Source organism: Salvelinus namaycush, chromosome 20 (assembly GCF_016432855.1).
Source record: "Salvelinus namaycush isolate Seneca chromosome 20, SaNama_1.0, whole genome shotgun sequence".
Lineage (NCBI taxonomy): Eukaryota > Metazoa > Chordata > Actinopteri > Salmoniformes > Salmonidae > Salvelinus > Salvelinus namaycush.
Genome location: NC_052326.1, coordinates 39,801,530 through 39,827,250, shown reverse-complemented (window position 1 = coordinate 39,827,250; position 25,721 = coordinate 39,801,530). Strand labels below are relative to the sequence as shown.

Here is a 25,721-nt window from a genome sequence, read left to right as displayed (position 1 = left end):
ATGTTTCAGAAGGAGGATTCTGTCCAACCAGAGAACAAAATGACCCAAAACACCCATATAAACAATACTTATATGTTGGCAGAGGTTTCATACCAATTGTTATGGGAGATACTGGTACAGGTTGTCCAGGATTATATGAGGAAGGAAGCTGTCCAGGATTATATGAAGAGGAGGTTGTCCAGGATTATATGAAGAGGAGGTTGTCCAGGATTATATGAAGAGGAAGCTGTCCAGGGTTATATGAAGAGGAGGCTGTCCAGGGTTATATGAAGAGGAAGCTGTCCAGGGTTATATGAAGAGGAAGCTGTCCAGGGTTATATGAAGAGGAAGCTGTCCAGGGTTATATGAAGAGGAAGCTGTCCAGGGTTATATGAAGAGGAAGCTGTCCAGGGTTATATGAAGAGGAAGCTGTCCAGGGTTATATGAAGAGGAAGCTGTCCAGGGTTATATGAAGAGGAAGCTGTCCAGGGTTATATGAAGAGGAAGCTGTCCAGGGTTATATGAAGAGGAAGCTGTCCAGGGTTATATGAAGAGGAAGCTGTCCAGGGTTATATGAAGAGGAAGCTGTCCAGGGTTATATGAAGAGGAAGCTGTCCAGGGTTATATGAAGAGGAGGCTGTCCAGGGTTATATGAAGAGGAGGCTGTCCAGGGTTATATGAAGAGGAAGCGGTCCAGGGTTATATGAAGAGGAAGCTGTCCAGGGTTATATGAAGAGGAAGCTGTCCAGGGTTATATGAAGAGGAAGCTGTCCAGGGTTATATGAAGAGGAAGCTGTCCAGGGTTATATGAAGAGGAAGCTGTCCAGGGTTATATGAAGAGGAGGCTGTCCAGGGTTATATGAAGAGGAGGCTGTCCAGGGTTATATGAAGAGGAAGCGGTCCAGGGTTATATGAAGAGGAAGCTGTCCAGGGTTATATGAAGAGGAAGCTGTCCAGGGTTATATGAAGAGGAAGCTGTCCAGGGTTATATGAAGAGGAAGCTGTCCAGGGTTATATGAAGAGGAAGCTGTCCAGGGTTATATGAAGAGGAAGCTGTCCAGGGTTATATGAAGAGGAAGCTGTCCAGGGTTATATGAAGAGGAAGCTGTCCAGGGTTATATGAAGAGGAAGCTGTCCAGGGTTATATGAAGAGGAAGCTGTCCAGGGTTATATGAAGAGGAAGCTGTCCAGGGTTATATGAAGAGGAAGCTGTCCAGGGTTATATGAAGAGGAAGCTGTCCAGGGTTATATGAAGAGGAAGCTGTCCAGGGTTAAATGAAGAGGAAGCTGTCCAGGGTTAAATGAAGAGGAAGCTGTCCAGGGTTAAATAAATAGGAAGCTGTCCAGGGTTAAATAAATAGGAAGCTGTCCAGGGTTATATGAAGAGGAAGCTGTCCAGGGTTATATGAAGAGGAAGCTGTCCAGGGTTATATGAAGAGGAAGCTGTCCAGGGTTATATGAAGAGGAAGCTGTCCAGGGTTATATGAAGAGGAAGCTGTGGACAGTGGGACAGGAGCAGGAGTCTAGTCTCCCAACACGTCTCCACACACCACAACAGCTGGTGTTCCCCACTGCAGAGACTGCCTGCCTGCCACTGAGAGAGGGGGAGGGAGAGAGAGAGAAGGGGGAGGGAGAGAGAAGGGGGGGGTGAGTTGGATAGAGAGAGAAACAACTGTTGTTTACTAGACAGTTTTTAATCAGGCACTCGTCTAGACTAAGCCTGCCACCTAGTGGCTGAAATCTGACTCTCCAAACAAGAAACACAATATTGGGTTAGTATGTAAACATGATTTAAATATTTACTACATATCTATAGCCTCTCCTTGTGAGCCCAGCCTGCCTTACCTCTCCTCCTCCTCACCGTCGCCAGAGCAGTGTCTCTGCCCGGCAGCGAGGGCAGGAGGCTGGCACTCCACACACACCTGGTGGCCCTCCTTCAGGTACTGCATCCAGCGGGTGTGTGGCCCCACACTACGCTGGCACCCAGGAGTCAGGGAGGTCAGCTGGAACTGCACCTGGATAAGCATACATACACACAAACACACAGGCACGCACACATAAACAAAAGCATATATAGACGTACGCATTCACATTTTAATTTTTTATTTAATCTTTATTTAGCTAGGCAAGTCAGTTAAGAACACATTCTTATTTACAATGACGGCCTAGGAACAGTGGGTTAACTGCCTTGTTCAGGGGCAGAATGACAGGTTTTTAACTTGTCAGCTCGGGGATTTGATCTAGCAACCTTTCGGTTACTGGCCCAACGCTCTAACCACTAGGCTACCTGCCGCACCTAAACACGGGTTAGATATCATATTTCTCTGAAGATAACAGGAATACCATGGAAGAACACAAACACATAAACCGGGCCTCTCACCCTGTGACATCATCATCATTGATAACAGGGATGTCTCTCTTCTTCCTGGCGTTGCTATAGTCACTGTTAGTGATGAGAGCCGGTACTGCAAAGACAACAACATCCATAATAACAACATCATGACAACAACAGATTTAGTTCCCCCCACACACAATATGTTTTTTTATTTAGCCTTTATTTAACCAGGTAGTATCATAGAGGTCAGAAGACTTATTTCCCAAGGGAGACCTGGGAAGGTAACATTTATTTGAAGACAGAGGAATATTTGACATAGACAATATGCCATTAACGGCATATGGGTAAGGTCCTAACCAAAGCTAGATGCAACCTAAGGCTATATGTATGGCTGTGGTACTTACCCGGTGATTTGCTGCACTGCCGGTGGTGGTCCCGGTACTCTGCACAGCCGGCATGCTCCTCTATGTGTGGACAGGGTTCCCCCCCGTGCTGGGGCTCCTGCAGGACCTGCCTGCTCCTCACCCGAACTGTGGCCCTGCAGGGCTCAGCACAGCCAGACCACGCACTCCACTCACTCACCACACAGGACACCGCTAGGAAGGAGGACAGGACTGGGTGAGGACATAGCAGGGAGGAAATGAAAGCAAATACAAGCATGACTCTATGGTAGTGTCCTCTACCATGTTTGCTACTGAAAAAGCATGTTGTCAAAGTGAGGCAGATTAAGTATATTGGTATACAGTACATCTATAAGCAAGACATATATGAATTACAAACAAATCATATGTCTGACACAGAAATGAATAAACCCACTTCCAGGAGAAACTAAATTACCTATGCCCCAAACTGAGTTAAAAAAATCACCATATGTATCCAGTGATGTTAAAAACAGATAAAAGGCTAGTGTTGTGTTGTTAAAATTGACACAATTTGGGCGACATATAATTTGTCAAACTTCTTACCTGGGCAGGGTAGCTCATAATCATGACAGCAGTCCAGGGTAGAGGTACAAGCCTGGTTGCAATAGCAGGTGCCATACGAACGGTCAGCTCTCCATCCCTTACTGATGCACGACGGGTCACGGCCGGTGCAGCAGAAACCAGCCTCACACCCTGCATCCAAAAAAACGACCAAGAAAACCATCAGCCCGACACAATAATAGATCCAGCAGCCGGTAACAGTATACCTGAACGGGGGCATGGCTATGGCACAGAGGAGTAGCCTACTTCTGCGCACGCCTTGCTTCTGTGCCACTTGGCACCGCAGCCAACACCTGTAAAATCTCAGAGAGCTGTTCGTTCACACACTCAAATTGAGAGAGTTTCTGATGTCATTCATCTCTGTAATTCGATTTTAGAAAATATATATAATTCAGAAATGTTTTTGACACCAAGTTTGTTCAGCCAAATATCCCCATTAATTCAAATGTCAAATTGGTCTTCTTGCTCAGACAAACCACCCTGGCAGGCTGTTGCTGTACCCTCTACTTCTGTGCGCTGGGTCGAAGTGTCATCGGGCAATCATGCTGCAATCTCTGGCCTCTTCAATGGCCTATGTCAACCCCATGTCTCTCTCACTCTCTCTTTTAAAAGGGACAGTTAGTTTCTCTAACTACAGCGCTCCCTACAAGGAAGCTCAATTCAATGTCTATTCCATGTTGGTTCAGCATAATTTCATTGAAATTAAGTGGAAATAACATTGATTTAACCAGTGTGTGTCCAGTAGGTAGTCTATTAAATAAATTAAAACAGTACAGTGGTGAATCACAGGCTTTTTGTTCATATTTTTCCTTATTTGCATAAGAGCCTATCCTGCAGGGCTCCTAATTACAAATAACATGGCAATTAAGCAGACTACTCTGTACTATATTGTAATAATTGCATGGTATGTGGGTGTGCATTTAAAATTGTATATGATCGTGGTACATGCCTAAGAGCAGCTTTACTTAAACCTCATGGATATATACAGTAGGCCTATGTTATGCTCAGTAGCCTAAAGTGACAGTATGTGTAGCAGGGGCCACACGTCCATGGTTAAACTAATGGGAGGCATGAATAGCTTGTTTGCTTTGCACAGCCCATCCTTTCTCCCCATTGGCTTAAGCTGTCAGTTTTCCTGGCTGTTTGTTCCTCAACATGTGAAAGGAGTGGATTAATCAAATTCCTATGGCCAGGGCAATTCATGCAGAAAAAAACAATACTGTGAACAATGCGGCAGCACAGGGCTTCCACTCGGATACACATTTCCCAGCTACTTACTGACGGACTGAGTGTGTGTGTGTGTGTGTGGGGGGGGGGCATATTCCTGACTGCAGTGCCTCTCTCTCCACACACATACCTACAGTGTGAGGGGCCCTGTCCTGGTGTACACTGGGAGTTCTGAAGAACCTCTGCATTTACCACTCTAATAAACCCCTAGTCAGCTCCAACTGTCGCAGACAGTCCAAAGACACAGACCATATTCACAGTGCAATCAAATGTTACTTTGGTAGTTTCCCCAGGTCATCAGATAAGCGTCACACATAGTAAACTCATTCAATGATTCAGAATTATCAGTTCATAATTGTAGTCTACCTGTTGAAAGATTTGTGTTATATATTGACTTTTCTCTGAGTGGCATATTATACATAGCAGCAATAACTCTGCCTCGTTCTCTCTCAAACTCCTTCTGTTCCTCTCTTTTTGTCTCTGTATCAAGCAGGGTGAGGACAAACTCAATACACTTTAAAATGACTAAAACCAAATCGAAACTGTGTAGGAATGTTAATGGACCTTATTCATTCATACATTTCCTTGACTGTGTCCAGCTTGCAAATAAAAAAATTGAAGCTAGACAGTCAGGGAGCACAAAAAATTACAGAAACGATGGATAGGGGATCATTTATTGCAAATTTTGACGGCGAAGAAATATTTCCAAAAATTGGTGCGGCCCTCCGAATCTCGTTGAAGACCAAATGCGGCTCTAGGGGCAAAATGAGTTTGACACCCCTGGTCTACATCATAAATAAAAAAAGACATCACACAAGACATTCTGCACTTTACAAATGGCTACTGCTTCACTATTACAAATTGTAAATATAAAATGTACAATATTTCAACAATACAATATTACAATGTGTGGGTGTGTGTAGAGTTTGTATGTTAGTCTCTCTTCACAGTCCACGTTGTGCTGTGAGGTGTAGTTTCCCTGTAATTTTAACCTGATTTTACTGCTAGCTTGAGTTACCTGATGTTGAAGAGAGTTTTATGTAGTCATGACTCCATGTAGTACTGTGCATTTTCCGGAGTCTGTTCTGAACTTAGGGACTGTGAAGAGACCCCTGGTGGTATGTGTTGTGGGGTATGTATGGGTGACTGGGCTGTGTGTTAGCTGCTTGAACAGACAGTTTGGTGCTTTGAACACATCAATACTTCTCACAAATACAAGTAGTGATGCAGTCAATCTCTCCTCTACTTTGAGCCAGGAGAGATTGATGTGTACATTTAAGGGCCAGTCATGCTGCTCTATTCTGGGCCAATAGTAATTTGCCTATGTCGTTCTTTGCAGAGCTTGAGCATATAACTGGGCAGTAGTCCAGGTGTGATAAAACTAAGGCATGTGGGACTTGTTTGGGTGATGTCAAGAAAGCAGAGCATTTCCCCATCTTAGCAACCATTGCATCAATACATTTTGACCATGTCAGTTTACAATCTAGGTTTAGACCAAGCAATTTAGTCTCCTCAACTTGTCGAAAGACTCTTTTATTGACAATGGTGCTGGCTCCACCAAGTCTTCACGCATTGCGCAACTGAGATATATTGTTGCGCTTTTATTGTTGATCTCTGGTAATGTGCAACCAAACCCTGGGCTGGTAGATATCATGCAATCTCTACCGACTCCCTATGATTTTAAAAACAGAGCAGGTGTTGGCCTCTTGCATGTTAATGTCAGAAGTCTATTTCCAAAAATAGACATGATTAGAATATGGGCCAAAACGACAAACGCAGACGTAATGGTTTTATCAGAAACTTGGCTAAAGAAATCTGTGTCAAATAACTTGATTTCTATTGATGGGTACATGGTTTTTAGAACGGATCGGATGAGTAAAGGAGGAGGGGTTGCAATTTATGTGAAATCCAAGTTTAACACCTCTGAAATTCTCTCGATTACCAAAGCCATACATTTTGAATTGCTTGCGGTTAAAGTGAACATATGTAAGGACTCCCACATCACTGTAGTCAGCTGCTACAGACCGCCCTCGGCTGCTACAGACCGCCCTCGGGTTCGAGAGACGCATTTAACTCTCTTTCTGATGTCCTGCACAAGCTAAATTACTCTGAATTCATTCTTTTAGGAGATTTGAACTGGGACATGCTTACATCTGTATCGGACTCTTTTAAAGAACTGTGTGACTCTCTGAATCTCGCTCAATTAATTAATGTGTCTACAAGACCGAATCCCAGAGCACCTAACAAATCAACACTATTGGACATTGTTCTAACGAAGACCCCTCACAAATACACATGGACTGGGATATTCTGTAATGATGTCAGTGATCACTGTGCAATTGCTTGTGTTAGAAATACAAAAATGACCAAAGCCAAACCCCGTTATATTTTTAAAAGACATTTTAGACAGTTTGATGAGGAAGCCTTCTTACATGATCTGTACCGTAATATTGACAGAGTAAGTCTGATTCCCGATGTTAACAGTGCCTGGGACTATTTTTATATGAAATTTGGGAAATTTAGAAGCAACCACACCCAAATTATAGAACACTGTGCTGTTCCCATAGAAATAGAATGAGTCATTGTAGTAATTATATTTCTATGGCTGCTCCCCTCCCATAACACTGCAAAGTAATGACCTTAAATAGCCTTTAGTCTTTACATTGATTGCACAACCCTGATTCACATGCATGTGTTTGTGTCTTTTATTTCCCTTTGTTCAGTAAGTTTGATGCGTGCCTGTGACATTGAATTCATATTAGATAATTAGGAGTTCAAATAAAATAATATTTAAATAAAATGTCATTGGTCTTGTACACATTTTAGCAAGTGTTATCAGGGCTGTAGTACTGCCGGAGCACGGGGCTGGTAAAACTACTTCTGGAATATTTATTCTGATAAATTCTAAATCAATTAAATTTAAATCACCACAGAAATTCCATGAAAAACTATAGAATGACAAACCAAATACATATGTAGAGCAGCCTAGAAGTAGGTAAATGGTGATATCTTCCCAGTCTTCTCTCTGGCGGTGGAGAGAATGATGAAGAACTGTAGGCTATGGCGGAGGCCACGGTGGGTAGCGAGCTCTTTCCACACAGTGTGCGGTATTGTCTAACTTCAAAGTGCTCTGCGCTCACAGTGAGTGGGCCAAATCGGACATACATGTAAAAAGAACAGCCACAGACAGAAACCTCAAGGTGATGCTTAAACGTCTGTCCTCAAAACAGTTTGTTATGGACTTGTGCCGTCTTGGGACTCACGTACGAAGCACTTATTAATAAATTCGCCCTACTGTACAAGTGCTTACAGAAAAGTAACACCTCTATTGCATATGCATATACTGTATGTAGTGCGCGGAAGCATCTAGTGGTGGCTGTTTAACAGTCTGATGGCCTAGGGATAGAAGCTGTTCATCAGTCTCTCAGTCCCAGCTTTGGTGCACCTGTATTGTCTCCACCTTCTAGATGGTAGTGGGGTGAACAGGCCATGACTCGGGTGGCTGATGTCCTTGGTGATCTTCTTGGCCTTCCTGGGAGGGCATAGGCCCTCCCACTGGGAAGCCAGCACCAGTCAATCAGAAATAGTTTCCCCCCACAAAACAACTTTATTACAGACAGAAATACTCCTCAGTTTCATCAGCTGTCTGGGTGGCTGGTCTCAGACAATCCTGCAGGTGAAGAAGCCTGATGTGGAGGTTGTGGGCTGGCGTAGTTACACATGGTCTGTGATTGTGAGGCCGGTTGGACGTACTGCCAAATTCTCTAAAACGACGTTGGAAGCGGCTTATGGTAGAGAAACGAACATTCAATTCTCTGGTGGACATACCTGCAGTCAGCATGCCAATTGCACGCTCCCTCAAAACTTGAGACATCTGTGGCATTGTGTTGTGTGACAAAACAGCACATTTTATTATCCCCAGCACAAGGTGCACCTGTGTAATGACCATGCCGTTTAATCAGCTTCTTGATATGCCACATCTGTCAGGTGGATGGATTATCTTGGCAAATGAGAATGCTCACTAGCAGGGATGTAAACAAGTTTGTGCACAAAATTGGAGCGAAATAACACTTCGAACACACCGACTGCGTCATTGCATCACTGCTGCATAACATTTTGCGCAGCTAGGCAACTATACTGATGCAGGTACCTTTTGCAAATGGTCGCATGCGGTTGGACACATGGAGGAGAGAATCATTTTCGCAGTATCCTCAAAACCGTGTCTTTTTGACACAACTGCTGACAGCTACAGGGACATAAACACAAAAAATGCTGCTTGGAGACAAGTGTCCACGATAGTAGGATTGCCAGGTCAGTTTAGTAGTGAGCTTGTGCTAGATGTGGCTAGTTAGCGTTAGCTAGCTAACCTAGCCAATGAGGTGTGTGTGAAAGAAATAGTCATACCACCTTCCTCAAGGTTGGTCTCATTGTTGAAAGAGCCTACTCTGCCTATCTTGACTATTTATTATTGCATTTCGCTCCAAAACTGCATTTTGGAGGGAAATTATATTATAGGCTCTCACAATTAATTTGAGGATGTCATCGAATAAATAATATACTTGGCAAATAAATAAATAAAAAATGTAAAGAAATTATGCAATCAAACTGTTTTTATGTAATCCCAAATTTTTACTGAATGTGTGCAAAAAAAAAATCTACATTCATATTTTGCTACTTTCTGTCAAGTCCACTCATACAATTTGATGCATACGTTCGATTTATCGAACGTATGCACCACACAGAACGCACTGCAACTGCCTCTGCAACGCAATGCTGCAAGGCAAATGCAGCGTTCCATTGGAAATGAATGTACTTCTGGTGTATCGAAACGCAATTACGCAGTCGGTGTGTTCGAAGCGTAAGCTTTCGTGCGTATGAAACATTTAAGGGTTCTTTTTTTTCAGCTCATGAAACATTGGACCAACACTTCACATGTTGCGTTTATATTTTTGTTCAGTATAGTTCAGTTACCTTCACTTTCTTGGGTCCAGGAACGATTTTATACATCTTGAAGCAAGTTGGGCCAACAGACTTGGAATGGATAGTGAGAGGTTGAATATGTCCGTAAACACTCCAGCCTGCTGGTCTGCGCATCCTTATCTCACCAACAGAGATTTTTAATGTAAAATAAAATAATATTTTAAACAAATGTTATTTTGTCAAGTTCCTCCAAACTCATTTGACAATAAGTTTTGTGATATCATTTTTTTTTTTTTTTAACTATCCTCGACAAAAAATCTTGTGAAGGGCTAATTACACGACAAACTATGGTTGGCAATTGATTATTTTCAGATGGGGAAAACCCCTGGTCTCAATGAAATTCCAAGAGATACAGTGCATTCGGAATGTATTCAGACTACATTCTGTTATGTTACAGCCTTATTCTAAAATGGATAGAATTGTTTTTTCCCACTCAATCTACACACAATACCCCATAATGACAAAGAAAATTATGGCAAATTTATCAAATAAAATTAAAACTCAAATATCACATTTACATAAGTATTCAGACCCTTTAATCAGTACTTTGTTGAAACACCTTTGGCACCGATTACAGCCTCGAGTCTTCTTGGGTATGACGCTAAAAGCTTGACACACCTGCATTTGGGGAGTTTCTCCCATTCTTCTCCGCAGATCCTCTCAAGCGTCGTTGCACAGCTATTTTCAGGTCTCTCCAGAGATGTTCAGAGACTTGTCCAGAAGCTACTCCTGTGTTGTCTTGGCTGTGTGCTTAGGGTCGTTTTCCTGTTGGAAGGTGAACCTTCGCCCCAGTATAAGGTCCTGAGCGCTCTGGAGCAGGTTTTCATCAAGGATCTCTCTGTACTTTGCTCCTTTCATCTTTCCCTCGATCCTGACTAGTCTCCCAGTTCCTGCTGCTGACAAACATCACCACAGCATGATGCTGCCACCACGCTTCACCGAAGGGATGGTGCCAGGTTCACTCCAGACGTGACTTGGAATTCAGCCCAAATAATGAAATCTTGTTTTCATCAGACCAGAGAATCTTGTTGCTCTTGGTCAGAGTCCTTTAGGTGTCTTTTGGCAAACTCCAAGCAGGCTGCCATGTGACTTTTACTGAGGAGCAGCTTCCGTCTGGCCACTACCATAAAGGCCTGATTGGTGGAGTGGTGCAGAGATGGTTGTCTTTCTAGAAGGTTCTCCCATCTCCACAGAGGAACTCTGGAGCTCTGTCAGAGTGACCATCGGGTTCTTGGTCACCTCCCTGAACAAGGCCCTTCTCCCCCGATTTCTCAGTTTGGCCGGGCTATGAAGAGTCTTGTTGGTGCCAAACTTCTTCCATTTAAGAACGATACAGGCCACTGTGTTCTTGGAGACCTTCCATGCTGCAGACATTTTGGTACCCTCCCCCAGGTCTGTGCCTCGACACAATCCTGTCTTAGAGCTCTATGGACAATTCCTTTGACCTCATTGCTTGTTTTTTTTACTCTGACATGCACTGTCAACTATGGGACCTTATATAGATAGGTCTGTGCCTTTCCAAATCATGTCCAATCAATAGAATATACCACAGGTGGACTCCAATCAAGTTGTAGAAACATCTCAAGGATGATAAATGTAAACAGGATGCACCTGAGCTCAATTTCAAGTCTTATAGCAAGACCCTGTGGGTCTGAATACTTATGTAAATAAGATATTTCTTTTTTATTTTATTGATACATTTGCAAAATTGTCTAAAAACCTGTTTTGACTGTCATTATGGGGTATTGTGTGTTTTTATTTGATACACTTTAGAACAAGGCTGTAACGTAACAAAATGTGGAAAGGGTCAAGGGGTCTGACTACTTTCCGAATACACTGTATTAACACACTTTTTGTGAACTACTGAAATATCCATTACTTTCATGTTTTAATTACTCATATATAGATGACAAACTGTCGGACACACAAAAAGAGGGACTGATCGCTCTCCTACTGAAGCAGGAGCTCGGGGGGCAATACATGGACCCCGTCCGTTTAAAACAATGGAGGCCCCTCACCCTTCACTGTTGTGACGTAAAAATATTGGGAAAATGTATTGCTCATAGAATAACAAAGGACCTGCCGTACATTATTCATCACGATCAGACAGGATTCTCAAAAGGAAGATATATTGGAGACAACATTAGACAACTACTAAAAATAATGGAAAACTTTGAGAATGCAGGGAAACCAGGGATAATCTTTATAGCAGATTTGAGAAAGCATTTGATACAGTACATATATAATTTGTTTGTAAGTTCCTAGATTTTTTCTACTTTATGGAGAATCTCTCGTAAAATGGGTGAAAGTAATGTACAACAATTCTTTATGTAAAATAATAAATAACGGTTAGTTCTCTGAGAACTTTGAATTGTCAAAAGTTGTAAAACAAGGTTGCCCTCTGTCATCATTCCTATTTATTATTGCCATTGAACTGCTAACTTTAAAAATCTGATTTAATGACGCCAATGATTCAAGTTCTGTCTTGTCCTCAATATTACTGGAGGGGCCTCATTGAGGATCTGGATCATTTCTCCAGTTTCCCTGAACTAAAACCCAATTATGCTTCACGGAGACATGGCTGAACGACGACACTATCAACATACAGCTGGCTGGCTATATGCTGCACCGGCAGGACAGAACAGCAACGTCTGGAAAGAAAAGGGGCGGCGGGTTATGTACTTTTGTAAATAACAGCTGGTGCACGATATCTAAGGAATTCTCAAGCTATTGCTCGTCTGTGGTAGAGTATCTCGTGATACACTGTAGACCACACTACCTACCTAGAGCGTTTTCATCTGTATTTTTCGTAGCTGTTTACATACCAAAATAGTCAGAGGCTGGCACTAAGACAGCATTGAATGAGTTGTATTGCACGATAAGCAAACAAGAAAACACTCACCCAGAGGTGGCGGTCCTAGTAGCTGGGAACTTTAATGCAGGGAAACTTAAATCTGTTATACCAAATTTCTATCAGCATGTGAAATATGCAACCAGAGGGAAAAAAACTCTGGACTACCTTTACTCCACACATAGCACATAGCAGATGCTAAGCTACAGGACTGTTTTGCTAGAACAGACTGGAATATGTTCCGGGATTCCTCCGATGGCATTGAGGACTTCATCAATAAGTGCATCAATGACGTCATCCCCACAGTGACCGTACGTACTTATCCCAACCAGAAACCATGGATTACAGGCAACATCCGCACTGAGCTAAAGGCTAGAGCTGCCGCTTTCAAGGAGCGGGACTCTAACCCGGAAGCTTACAAGAAATCCTGCTATGCCCTCCAACAAACCATCAAACAGGCAAAGCGTCAATACAGGACTAATATCGAATCGTACTACACCGGCTCCGATGCTCATCGGATGTGGCAGGGCTTGCAAACCATTACAGACTACAAAGAGAAGCACAGCCAAGAGCTGTCCAGTGACACGAGCCTACCAGACGAGCTAAACTACTTCTATGCGCGCTTTGAGGCAAATAACACTGAAACATGCATGAGAGCACCAGCTATTCTGGAAGACTGTGTGATCACGCTCTCAGCAGCCGATGTGAGTAAGACCTTTCGACAGATCAACATTCACAAGGCCGCAGGGCCTGACGGATTACGAGGACGTATATTGAGAGCATGCGCTGACCAACTGGCAAGTGTCTTCACTGACATTTTCAACCTCTACCTGTTCGAGTCTGTAATACCAACATGTTTTAAGCAGGCCACCATAGTGCCTGTGCCCAAGAACATTAAAGTAACCTGCCTAAACGACTACCGACCCATAACACTCACGTCTGTAGCCATGAAGTGCTTCGAAAGGCTGGTCATGGCTTACATCAACACCATTATCCTGGAAACCCTAGACCCACTCGAATTTGCATACCGCCCAAACAGATCCACAGATGATGCAATCTCTTTTGCACTCCACACTACCCTTTCCCACCTGGACAACAGGAACACCTATGTGAGAATGCTAGTCATTGACTACAGCTCACCATTCAACACCATAGTGCTCTCAAGCTCATCAATAATCTAAGGACCCTCAAAGCTCATCAGTAAGCTAAGGACCCTGGGACTAAACACCTCCCTCTGCAACTGGATCCTGAACTTCCTGACGGGCCGCCCCCAGGTGGTGAGGGTAGGTAACAACACCTCCGCCACGCTGATCCTCAACACAGGGGCCCCTCAGGGGTGCGTGCTCATTCCCCTCCTGTACTCCCTGTTCACTCATGACTGCACGGCTAGGCACAACTCCAACACCATCATTAAGTTTGCCGATGACACAACAGCAGTAGACCTGATCACCGACAATGACGACACAGCCTATAGGGAGGAGGTCACTGACCTGGCCGTGTGGTGCCAGGACAACAACTTCTCCCTCAACGTGATCAAAACAAAGGAGATGATTGTGGACGACAGGAAAAAAAGGACCGAGCAAATTCTCATTGACAGGGCTGCAGTGGAGCAGGTTGAGAGCTTCAAGTTTCTTGGTGTCCACATCACCAACAAACTAACATGGTCCAAGCACACCAAGACAGTCGTGAAGAGGGCACGACAAAACCCATTCCCCCTCAAGAGACTGAAATTATTTGGCATGGGTCCTCAGATCCTCAAAAGGTTCTACAGCTGCACCATCGAGAGCGTCCTGACTGGTTGCATCACTGCCTGGTATGGCAACTTCTCGGCCTCCGACTGCAAGGCACTACAGAGTGTAATGCTTTCGGCCCAGTACATCACTGGGGCCAGGCTTCCTGCCATCCAAGACCTTTATACCAGGCGGTGTCAGAAGTAGGCCCTAAAAATTGTCAACGACTCCAGCCACCCTAATCATAGACTGTTCTCTCTGCTACCGCACGGCAAGCGGTACCGGAGCGCCAAGTCTAGGTTCAAGAAGCTTCTAAACAGCTCCCCCAAGCCATAAGACTCATGAACACTTAATCAAATGGCTACTCAGACTATTTGCATTATCCCCTATTAGCCTCCCCCTCGCCCCCACTTTCACACCGCTGCTACTCTCTGTTGTTATCATCTATGCATAGTCACTTTAATAACTCTACCTACATGTACCTAGAAGCACATGTACCTCTACCTCCTGATCCAAGATGGCGTAGCAGTGTAGGCGTGTTTTGTCTTGTCCTCTCGTGTACTTTTGTATTTTTCGTATTTTTTGTATATATTGAAACTTTTTTTTCTATCTGTTTTCGATTTTTAATTCGATTATACCTTCCGGTAACCTACCTCACCCAATGTGATACGGAATCGCTATTATTTTTTAACTTTGGAACACATTCAAGAACCCCCAGTAGCTAACCAGCTAATCAGCTACTAGCTATTTAGTCATTTTTAGCCACTGCTAGCAGCTTTTACCTTCTGCACAGACACCAGCCCTGTTATTAGCCTGGATATTACTCACCAATTTACCAGCATCGGACTGTCTCTCCACAACAACGCCGGATTCCTGCCGTAATCCCTGAGCCACTACTTCTGATCCTCACAGCTAGCTTGCAGCTAGCGCCACTGCCACGAAGCTAGCACCAGTTAGCAAACAATTTCTACAATACCTCTTTCGCCATCTGGCTTGGATTCTCTGTCGACACGGCGCCCCGCCGCACCACCACGTCTGGTCTACCGACAAATACCCCATCCGCTGTGCCCTCAACCGGCCTCCGTCTGAGCAGACCCCCCTCCGTCTGAGCAGACCACCCCCGGGCTACTAACTTTAAAGGCCGCGTGCTAGCGTAGTGGCGGCTTCCCTGCTCCATCTACGGCTGCCCCCCGGACACTATGATCACTTGGCTACATAGCTGATGCCTGCTGGACTGTCCATTAATTCACGGTACTCCATTCTGTTTATTTGTGTTTTATCTGTCGGCTCTGTGTTTTAACTCAGGCTCTGTGTGTAGTTAATCCGACCCTCTCTGCCTAGTCATCGCCATTTTACCTGCTGTTGCTGTGTTAGCTGACTAGCTGCTGTTATCTCACCTGTTGTTTTAGCTAGCTCTCCCAATCAAGACCTGCAATTACTTTATGCCTTACTGTATGTCTCTCTCAAACATCAATATGCCTTGTATACTGTTGTTCAGGCTAGTTATCATTGTTTTGGTTTGCAATGGAGCCCGTAGTTCCACTCCCCGTACCTCTGATACCTCCTTTGTCCCACCTCCCACACATGCGGTGACCTCACCCATTGAGACCAGCATGTCCAGAGATACAACCTCTCTTATCATCACCCAGTGCCTGGGCTTGCCTCCGCTGTACCCGTGCCCCACCATACCCCTGTCTGCACATTATGCCCAGAACCTATTCTACCACGCCCATAAATCTGCTCCTTTAATTCCTTGTCCCCAGCGCTCTAGGCGACCAGTTTTGATAGCCTTTAGCCGCACCCTCATCCTACTACTCCTCCTCTGTTCCTCGGGTGATGTGGAGGTAAACCCAGGCCCTGCATGTCCCCAGGCACCCTCATTTGTTGACTTCTGTGATCGAAAAAGCCTTGGTCTCATGCATGTCAACATCAGAAGCCTCCTCCCTAAGTTTGTCTTACTCACCGCTTTAGCACACTCTGCCAACCCTGATGTCCTTGCCGTGTCTGAATCCTGGCTTAGGAAGGCCACCAAAAATTCTGAGATTTCCATACCCAACTATAACACTTTCCGTCAAAATAGAACTGCCAAAGGGGGAGGAGTTGCAATCTACTGCAGAGATAGCCTGCAAAGTTCTGTCATACTTTCCAGGTCTATGCCCAAACAGTTCGAACTTCTAATTTAAAAAAATAATCTCTCCAGAAATAAGTCTCTCACTGTTGCCGCCTGCTACCTACCCCCCTCAGCTCCCAGCTGTGCCCTGGACACCATCTGTGAATTGATCGCCCCCCATCTAGCTTCAGAGTTTGTTCTGTTAGGTGACCTAAACTGGGATATGCTTAACACCCCGGCAGTCCTACAATCTAAGCTAGATGCCCTCAATCTCACACAAATCATTACATTTACATTTATATTTAAGTCATTTAGCAGACGCTCTTATCCAGAGCGACTTACAAATTGGAAAGTTCATACATATTCATCCTGGTCCCCCCGTGGGAATTGAACCCTGGTCCCCCCGTGGGAATTGAACCCACAACCCTGGCGTTGCAAGCGCCATGCTCTACCAACTGAGCCACACGGGACCAATCATCAAGGAACCCACCAGGTACAACCCTAAATCCGTAAACATGGGCACCCTAATAGACATTATCCTGACCAACTTGCCCTCCAAATACACCTCTGCTGTCTTCAATCAAGATCTCAGCGATCACTGCCTCATTGCCTGTATCCGCTACGGGTCCGCGGTCAAACGACCACCCCTCATCACTGTCAAACGCTCCCTAAAACACTTCTGCGAGCAGGCCTTTCTAATCGACCTGGCCCGAGTACCCTGGAAGGATATTGACCTCATCCCGTCAGTTGAGGATGCCTGGTCATTCTTTAAAAGTTACTTCCTCACCATATTAGACAAGCATGCTCCGTTCAAAAAATGCAGAACTAAGAACAGATATAGCCCTTGGTTCACTCCAGACCTGACTGCCCTCGACCAGCACAAAAACATCCTGTGGCGAACTGCAATAGCATCGAAGAGTCCCCGCGATATGCAACTGTTCAGGGAAGTCAGGAACCAATATACGCAGTCAGTCAGGAAAGCAAAGGCCAGCTTTTTCAAGCAGAAATTTGCATCCTGTAGCTCTAACTCCAAAAAGTTCTGGGATACTGTAAAGTCCATAGAGAACAAGAGCACCTCCTCCCAGCTGCCCACTGCACTGAGGCTAGGTAACACGGTCACCACCGATAAATCCGTGATAATCGAAAACTTCAACAAGCATTTCTCAACGGCTGGCCATGCCTTCCTCCTGGCGACTCCAACCTTGGCCAACAGCTCCGCCCCCCCCCCCCCCCGCTGCTACTCGCCCAAGCCTCCCCAGCTTCTCCTTTACCCAAATCCAGATAGCAGATGTTCTGAAAGAGCTGCAAAACCTGGACCCATACAAATCAGCTGGGCTTGACAATCTGGACCCCCTATTTCTGAAACTGTCCGCCACCATTGTCGCACCCCCTATTACCAGCCTGTTCAACCTCTCCTTCGTATCATCTGAGATCCCCAAGGATTGGAAAGCTGCCGCGGTCATCCCCCTCTTCAAAGGGGGAGACACCCTGGACCCAAACTGTTACAGACCTATATCCATCCTGCCCTGCCTATCTAAGGTCTTCGAAAGCCAAGTCAACAAACAGATCACTGACCATCTCGAATCCCACCGTACCTTCTCCGCTGTGCAATCCGGTTTCCGAGCCGGTCACGGGTGCACCTCAGCCACGCTCAAGGTACTAAACGATATCATAACCGCCATCGATAAAAGACAGTACTGTGCAGCCGTCTTCATCGACCTGGCCAAGGCTTTCGACTCTGTCAATCACCATATTCTTATCGGCAGACTCAGTAGCCTCGGTTTTTCTAATGACTGCCTTGCCTGGTTCACCAACTACTTTCCAGACAGAGTTCAGTGTGTCAAATCGGAGGGCATGTTGTCCGGTCCTCTGGCAGTCTCTATGGGGGTACCACAGGGTTCAATTCTCGGGCCGACTCTTTTCTCTGTATATATCAATGATGTTGCTCTTGCTGCGGGCGATTACCTGATCCACCTCTACGCAGACGACACCATTCTGTATACTTCTGGCCCTTCCTTGGACACTGTGCTATCTAACCTCCAAACGAGCTTCAATGCCATACAACACTCCTTCCGTGGCCTCCAACTGCTCTTAAACGCTAGTAAAACCAAATGCATGCTTTTCAACCGTTCGCTGCCTGCACCCGCACGCCCGACTAGCATCACCACCCTGGACGGTTCCGACCTAGAATATGTGGACATCTATAAGTACCTAGGTGTCTGGCTAGACTGCAAACTCTCCTTCCAGACTCATATCAAACATCTCCAATCCAAAATCAAATCTAGAGTGGGCTTTCTATTTCGCAACAAAGCCTCCTTCACTCACGCCGCCAAACTTACCCTAGTAAAACTGACTATCCTACCGATCCTCGACTTCGGCGATGTCATCTACAAAATAGCTTCCAATACTCTACTCAGCAAACTGGATGCAGTTTATCACAGTGCCATCCGTTTTGTCACTAAAGCACCTTATACGACCCACCACTGCGACCTGTATGCCCTAGTCGGCTGGCCCTCGCTACATGTTCGTCGTCAGACCCACTGGCTCCAGGTCATCTACAAGGCTATGCTAGGTAAAGTGCCGCCTTATCTCAGTTCACTGGTCACGATGGCTACACCCACCCGTAGCACGCGCTCCAGCAGGTGTATCTCACTGATCATCCCTAAAGCCAAAACCTCATTTGGCCGCCTTTCCTTCCAGTTCTCTGCTGCCTGCGACTGGAACGAACTGCAAAAATCTCTGAAGTTGGAGACTTTTATCTCCCTCAACAACTTTAAACATCTGCTATCTGAGCAGCTAACCGATCGCTGCAGCTGTACATAGTCCATCGGTATATAGCCCACCCAATTTACCTACCTCACCCCCATACTGCTTTTATTTATTTACTTTTCTGCTCTTTTGCACACCAGTATCTCTACTTGCACATGATCATCTGATGATTTATCACTCCAGTGTTAATCTGCTAAATTGTAATTATTCGATTTATTGCCTACCTCCTCATGCCTTTTGCACACATTGTATATAGATTCTATTTTTTTTCTACCATGTTATTGACTTGTTTATTGTTTACTCCATGTGTAACTCTGTGTTGTTGTCTGTTCACACTGCTATGCTTTATCTTGGCCAGGTCGCAGTTGCAAATGAGAACTTGTTCTCAACTAGCCTACCTGGTTAAATAAAGGTGAAATAAAAAAAATAAAAAATACATTTTTTACATATTTCCTCAACTAACCGGGGACCGCCGCACATTGACTCTGTACCGGTACCCCCCTGTATATAGTCTCACTATTGTTATTTTACTGCTGCTCTTTAATTACTTGTTACTTTTATTTCTTATTCTTATCCATATTTTTTTTAAACTGCATTGTTGGTTAAGGGCTCGTAAGTAAGCATTTCACTGTAAGGTCTACACCTGTTGTATTCGGCGCAAGTGATTAATAAAATTTGATTTGAACTATATTACAGATTGGGTCTCTAAAAGATATAAAATATATAAATTGCCATGTGGTCTCTCGATTAATGGGCAGATGGTGAAGTCGATGTGCTTGGTGTGCATATCCCGGAAAAGTTCAGCGATCTTGCAACTATTAACTTTGATCGAAAACTTAGCAAAATAGATAGAGTCTTGAAACCGTGGAGAGGAAAACACCTTTACATTTACAGGAAGACTACCCTGACTAATTCTCTAGGGAAGATTACCCTGACTAATACCCTAGTAATATCGTAGTTTACATATTAATTAATTATTCTACCGACTAGAGGAGAATCCTTTTTCAAATCATGCTAGGAATAAATATTTCACTTTATTTGGAATGGCAAACCAGATAAAGTTAAATAAGCTTATTTATATAACGAAAATGAGTTTGGAGGGTTAAAACTATTAAATATTAAGGCATTAAACCGCTCTCTTAAAGCCTCCATTGTACCGTAATTGTATCCAAATTGGTTTTCTATCAAGCTACTTAGAGAGGCCCATCCTATGTTTAAGATCGGGCTCTTTGCCTTTTGCAGATTAAAACCTTACATTTTCAGTGGATTGACAATGTATCCCTGTTTAAAGTATCCTCCTTTTCAAATGAAGTCATACAGAGTTGGCTACAGTTTCAATTTTATCCTCCAAAAAAGGCAGAAGCAATATTACAGAAAATAATATGGCTAAACTCAATCATAGTGATGGAACGATCAAATGATGTCACACAAGCAACTAACAACAGTGTATGGAGGTGTATGCTCAATACAAAATAACCAACTCATCGCAGCTCTGCCACAAAATTGGAAGAGACAATTACTTAAATAAATTAAAGAATTAGTCTGTCTGCCACCCATAAAAAAATCATAAATGGCTTAAAATGATTAGTAAAAATTGAAAAATGTATCAGTTTCACTTAAAGGTTTTCACTCAAAGGTTGGACTGCAATACCGTATCAAATTCAAGTCAGTTCGGAAAAGGTTTTTGATGGCCCAATACCTTGGCATCGAGTCTATGAACTGACATATAAAACAACAATTGACACATTTTACATTTTAGTCATTTAGCAGACGCTCTTATCCAGAGCGTCTTACGCAGCCATAGTGTTACCAGGGCTATATGGGTAACATGACGAAGAAATGCATACTGGAATGTGAAAATAATCAGAATATTAGACTATAAGTCTGAAAATAAGAATGGTTTCGGTTTAAATCGTTGCATTACAAAAGTTAAATTTCAAGACGTTTTATCCCCATCTACGTCAGTTTTATTCATCCCTATTCATCAGCTATTCAGGCCTGGGCAATTCCAGTCCTCGGGGGCATGATTGGTGTCATACTTTTCCCCCCATCCCTAGCAAACACACCTGATTTAAACTAAATGCATTTTTAACTGAAGATCATGATTAGTTGATTATTGGAGTCAGGTGTGTTAGCTGGGGCAAAAGAGTGACACCAATCAGGCCACCGAGGACTGGAGTTGCCCAGGCCTGCTTGGGACATATACAGCACAGTTTATTGTGCCTAATGTGACACATGTAAAATGTACAGCTTTAATTCATTCTTATCCCCTTAGCTGAGCGACGACAACACATACACATAATGTATTAAAGCCACACACACACACAGAAACTTAAAAGGCTAGAGGATTCCCTCCCTGATCCTCTTAGAGTGGGGAACAGTAAGCCTGCTTCACACTGAGCAACCTGAGGCCTAGCTAGGCAGAAGTCCCATAAGGATGGCAATACAATACTAATGCATCATTTAGCTCATTCAAAATCATTATTTCATCATCATTGATAATCCTGTTCGTCAGTAATTGTGTTCACCAAATAAAAGTATCTGTGTGTGTGTTTGTGTGCTTGTCCATCTGTCCGTGCGTGCGTGCGTGCTTGTGAGTGTATGCCTGTCTGTCCTTGTTGTGTGCGTCTGTCTTTCCGTATGTGTCAATGCCTGCTTGTGACGATCTGTCCGTGCATGTGTGTCTACCTGTCTGTCTGTGTCAACCTGTCTGTTTCCCAGGTGGCGAAGGCCTTCGTTCCCCAGATGAAGGAGCAGAACCATGGCCACATCATCACCATCGCCAGCATCCTAGGTCTCTTCAATACTGCCTGTGTGGAGGTGAACCAGGGAGTACAGACCACCTGAGGGAGAATATTGCTGATGTTTATTACCATAAATATTACTATGCAACTAAGAATGGTATTACTAAAGTTATTAATGTGTAGTGACATAGGTAAAAGGATAATCTATGAAAAGTGTTAACTTACAACAACAAAATAAATCATACAGAAATACCTATGTATGTTACTGTGAGAATATTATAAATGTGTTCTGGGCCCATATTCACAAAGCGACTCAGAGCACAAGTCCCTGATATAGGTCCAGTTTTGCCTTTTGGACCAGTTTTGCCTTTTGGATCATAATGAATAAGATTACATGGACAGGATGGACCTCTGAGCACTCTGAGACGCTAAGTTAATATGGGCCCTGAGTGGTCTTTCTGTTTGAGGCAGGATTCATTAAAAACACATTTTTATTTTTTTCACCTTTATTTAACCAGGTAAGCTAGTTGAGAACAAGTTTTCATTTACAACTGCGACCTGGCCAAGATAAAACAAAGCAGTGCGACCCAAACAACAACACAGAGTTACACATGGAATAAACAAGCGTACAGTCAATAACCCAATAGAAAAAAAAGAACGTCTATATACAGTGTGTGCAAATGGCGTGAGGAGGTAAGGCAATAAATAGGCCATAGTAGCGAAGTAATTATAGTTTAGCAAATTAACACGGGATTGATAGATGAGCAGATGATGATGTGCAAGTAGAAAAGTAAATAAAAACAATATGGGGATGAGGTAGGTATATTGGGTGGGCTATTTACAGATGGGCTATGTACAGCTGCAGCGATTGGTTAGCTGATGTTTAAAGTTAGTCTCCAGCTTCAGCGATTTTTGCAATTCGTTCCAGTCATTGGCAGCAGAAAACTAGAAGGAAAGGCAGCCAAAGGAGGTGTTGGCTGTGGGGACGACCAGTGAGATATACCTGCTGGAGTCCGTGCTATGGGTGGGTGTTGTTATCGTGACCAGTGAGCTGAGATAAGGCGGAGCTTTACCTAGCATAGACTTATAGATTAATGCGCCAGTGAGTTTGCGGCGGTGGGCTTCCACGAGTCCCTGGCCCGCGAGCTGCTGACTGAGGAGTCTGATGGAGTCAAGACCACTCTGGTGTGCCCCTATATTGTAGACATGGGCATGTTCGACAGGTGCAAGATCAGATGAGAGAGACTACAGCTGCGGAGTGGGGACACTAAAGAGGGACTAAGGGCAACTTTGTTGTAGGTCAATCACAGACTGATATTGCAGGTGTAAGCCTACTTCAAACAATCATACACAGTGGTTTATAATATGGCACAGAACATAGGCTTACTACAATATGTATCAGAATGTCCCTTGTAGTTGTACATTTAAAAACAGTGGGATGTTGTGAAACTTTTCACTCTGCTGCCCCCCTCAGGAATGAGGTAGAACTGTCCCTGGCATCACTGGAGCCTGAGTACAGTTTGGAGAAAGCCATGAACGCCATCCCGATAAGACCAGCCCCGGTCTGCATTCCACACCTCACCTACGTTCCTGTCATCTCTTGAGCGTGAGTACACACATTGATTTAAAAAAAAAATTATGATCACCCACTCACTCGTCTTCGCTAACCCCTTGGAAAGGTGCGGAGCACCTCGACATTGGTCTCTCCACGCTGTCCTGTTCTCCCAGGCTGATGTAGTGTTGAGTCCCAGGTTGTGTAGGTGGTCCATCAGTTGGTCGGACCATTTGTCAACAGCCGCATATGACCTATACAGAGACAATACAGACACAGGCATTCATCAGAACACGTAGGCCTGAGGCATGATGGCTGGTGAAACCTCAGAACTCGAATAAATGTATATAGTGCCTTGCAAAAGTATTCACCCCAATTAGCGTTTTTCCTATTTTGTTGCAGTACAACCTGTAATTTAAATGTATTTTTATTTGGATATCATGCAATGGACATACACAAAAAAGTCAAAAAAATTGGTGAAGTGAAATGAAAAAAATTACTTGTTTCGAAAAATTCTAAAAAATAAAAAACGGAAAAGTGGTGCGTGCATATGTATTCACCCCTTTTGCTATGAAGCCCCTAAATAAGATCTGGTGCAACCAATTAGCTTCAGAAGTCACATAATTAGTTAAATAAAGTCCACCTGTGTGCAATCTAAGTGTCACATGATCTCTCAAGCAAGCAACACTATGAAGACCAAGGAGCTCTCCAAACAGGTCAGGGACAAAGTTGTGGAGAAGTACAGGTCAGGGTTGGGTTATAAAAAAAGATCAGAAACTTTGAACATCCCAAGGAGCACCATTAAATCCATTATTAAAAAAGGGAAAGAATTTGGCACAACAAACCTACCAAGAGAGGGCCGCCCACCAAAACTCACGAACCAGGCAAGGAGGGCATTAATCAGAGGCAACAAAGAGACCAAAGATAACCCTGAAGGAGCGAAGATTGGAGTATCTGTCCATAGGACCACTTTAAGCCATACACTCCACAAAGCTGGGATTTATGGAAGAGTGGCCAGAAAAAAATAAGCAAACATGTTTGGTGTTCGCCAAAAGCATGTGGGAGACTCCCCAAACATACGGAAGAAGGTACACTGGTCAGATGAGACTAAAATGTAGCTTTTTGGCCATCAAGGAAAATGCTATGTCTGGCGCAAACCCAACACCTCTCCACAGAACACCATCCCCACAGTGAAGCATGGTGGTGGCAGCATCATGCTGTGGGGACATGTTTCATCTGCAGGGACTGGGAAACTGGTCAGAATTGAAGGAATGATGGACAGCGCTAAATACATGGAAATTCTTGAGGGAAACCTGTTTCAGTCTTCCAGAGATTTGTGATTGGGACGGAGGTTCACCTTCCAGCAGGACAATGACCCTAAGCATACTGCTAAAGCAACACCCGAGTGGTTTAAGGGGAAACATTTAAATGTCTTGGAATGGCCTAGTCAAACTTAAATATTGCTTTACACCAGCAGAACCCATCCAACTTGTAGGAGCTGGAGCAGCTCTGCCTTGAAGAATGGGCAAAAATCCCAGTGGCTAGATGTGCCAAGCTTATAGAGACATACCCCAAGAGATTTGCAGCTGTAATTGCTGCAAAAGGTGGCTCTACAAAGTATTGACTTGGGGGGGGGGGTGAATAGTTATGCATGCTCATGTTTGATTTTTTTGTCTTATTTCTTGTTTGTTTCACAATAGAAAATATTTTGCATCTGCAAAGTGGTAGGCATGTTGTGTAAATCAAATGATACAACCCCCCCAAATCAATTTTAATTCCTGGGTGTAAGGCAACAAAATAGGAAAAATGCCCTTTGTGGTGAATACTTTCACAAGCCACTGTATATATATGGGTGAAACAAGATAGGCTTACTATATCAAACATAGTGTGTTTGTACAATACAGCCAGGTTTAACCTGTGTAACTGCACCCTTCTTCCTCTTCCTGCAGGCTGTTGCCGTGGGAGTCCTCCGTGGTGACATATCGGTTCATGGGGTCAGACAAGTGCACGTAGCCTTTCATTGACAGCAAGTGGAGCTGACCAATGGAGAACCTACCCTGATCGCAGCTAACTAACTCTCCCTGTAGACTTAGTCTCGACAGATAAAATCTAAGGGTGGGTTTCCCAGACACATAATAAGCCTAGTCTTGGACTAAAATGATACGTTGACCATGTTTTTTTATTCCAGTAGGTTTAATCTGTCAGGGAAACCAGGCCTGAATGGATAAACAAATATTGAAAATGGGATAAAAAACTATATGATGGGGAAATAAAATGACCAATGACCAATCCAAACTGTACTACTCTTACGGCTTAATGTTTTCCAGTGTGGGCCAGTCTAAGGTCAGCCTGCCTTTGTTACACTTATTACCAAGCTGGTTTGAGAAGGCCATGGCCAACCAACCATGCCCCTCGACTGGTTTAAAGGCAGGCTGGCACCCTAGGTCCTGTTCAGCTCGCT

General features: G+C 44.0%; 1 protein-coding gene across 1 annotated transcript; it reads right to left on the bottom strand.

The window, feature by feature from the left end:
• On the bottom strand, positions 1 to 25,281 carry LOC120064809 (somatomedin-B and thrombospondin type-1 domain-containing protein-like). Its single transcript, XM_039015408.1, has 7 exons — positions 25,190 to 25,281; positions 23,363 to 23,514; positions 3,280 to 3,429; positions 2,719 to 2,910; positions 2,368 to 2,444; positions 1,825 to 1,994; positions 1 to 1,573 (listed from the first exon to the last, which is right to left on the bottom strand). The coding sequence occupies exons 1-7, from the start codon at positions 25,279 to 25,281 to the stop codon at positions 1,459 to 1,461; spliced, it is 948 nt and encodes a 315-aa protein (XP_038871336.1). The 3' UTR covers positions 1 to 1,458.
• Between the last annotated feature and the right edge of the window lie 440 nt (positions 25,282 to 25,721).

Excerpts from the sequence above, each read along its gene's own strand:
- LOC120064809 (XM_039015408.1), bottom strand. The coding sequence starts at position 25,281 with ATGAAAGGCTACGTGCACTTGTCTGACCCCATGAACCGATATGTCACC. Across the intron at positions 2,911-3,279 it reads TTATGAGCTACCCTGCCCAG|CGGTGTCCTGTGTGGTGAGT; the intron begins GTAAGAAGTTTG and ends CCTCCTTCCTAG. Across the intron at positions 1,995-2,367 it reads CTGTTATCAATGATGATGAT|GTGCAGTTCCAGCTGACCTC; the intron begins GTCACAGGGTGA and ends ATGCTTATCCAG.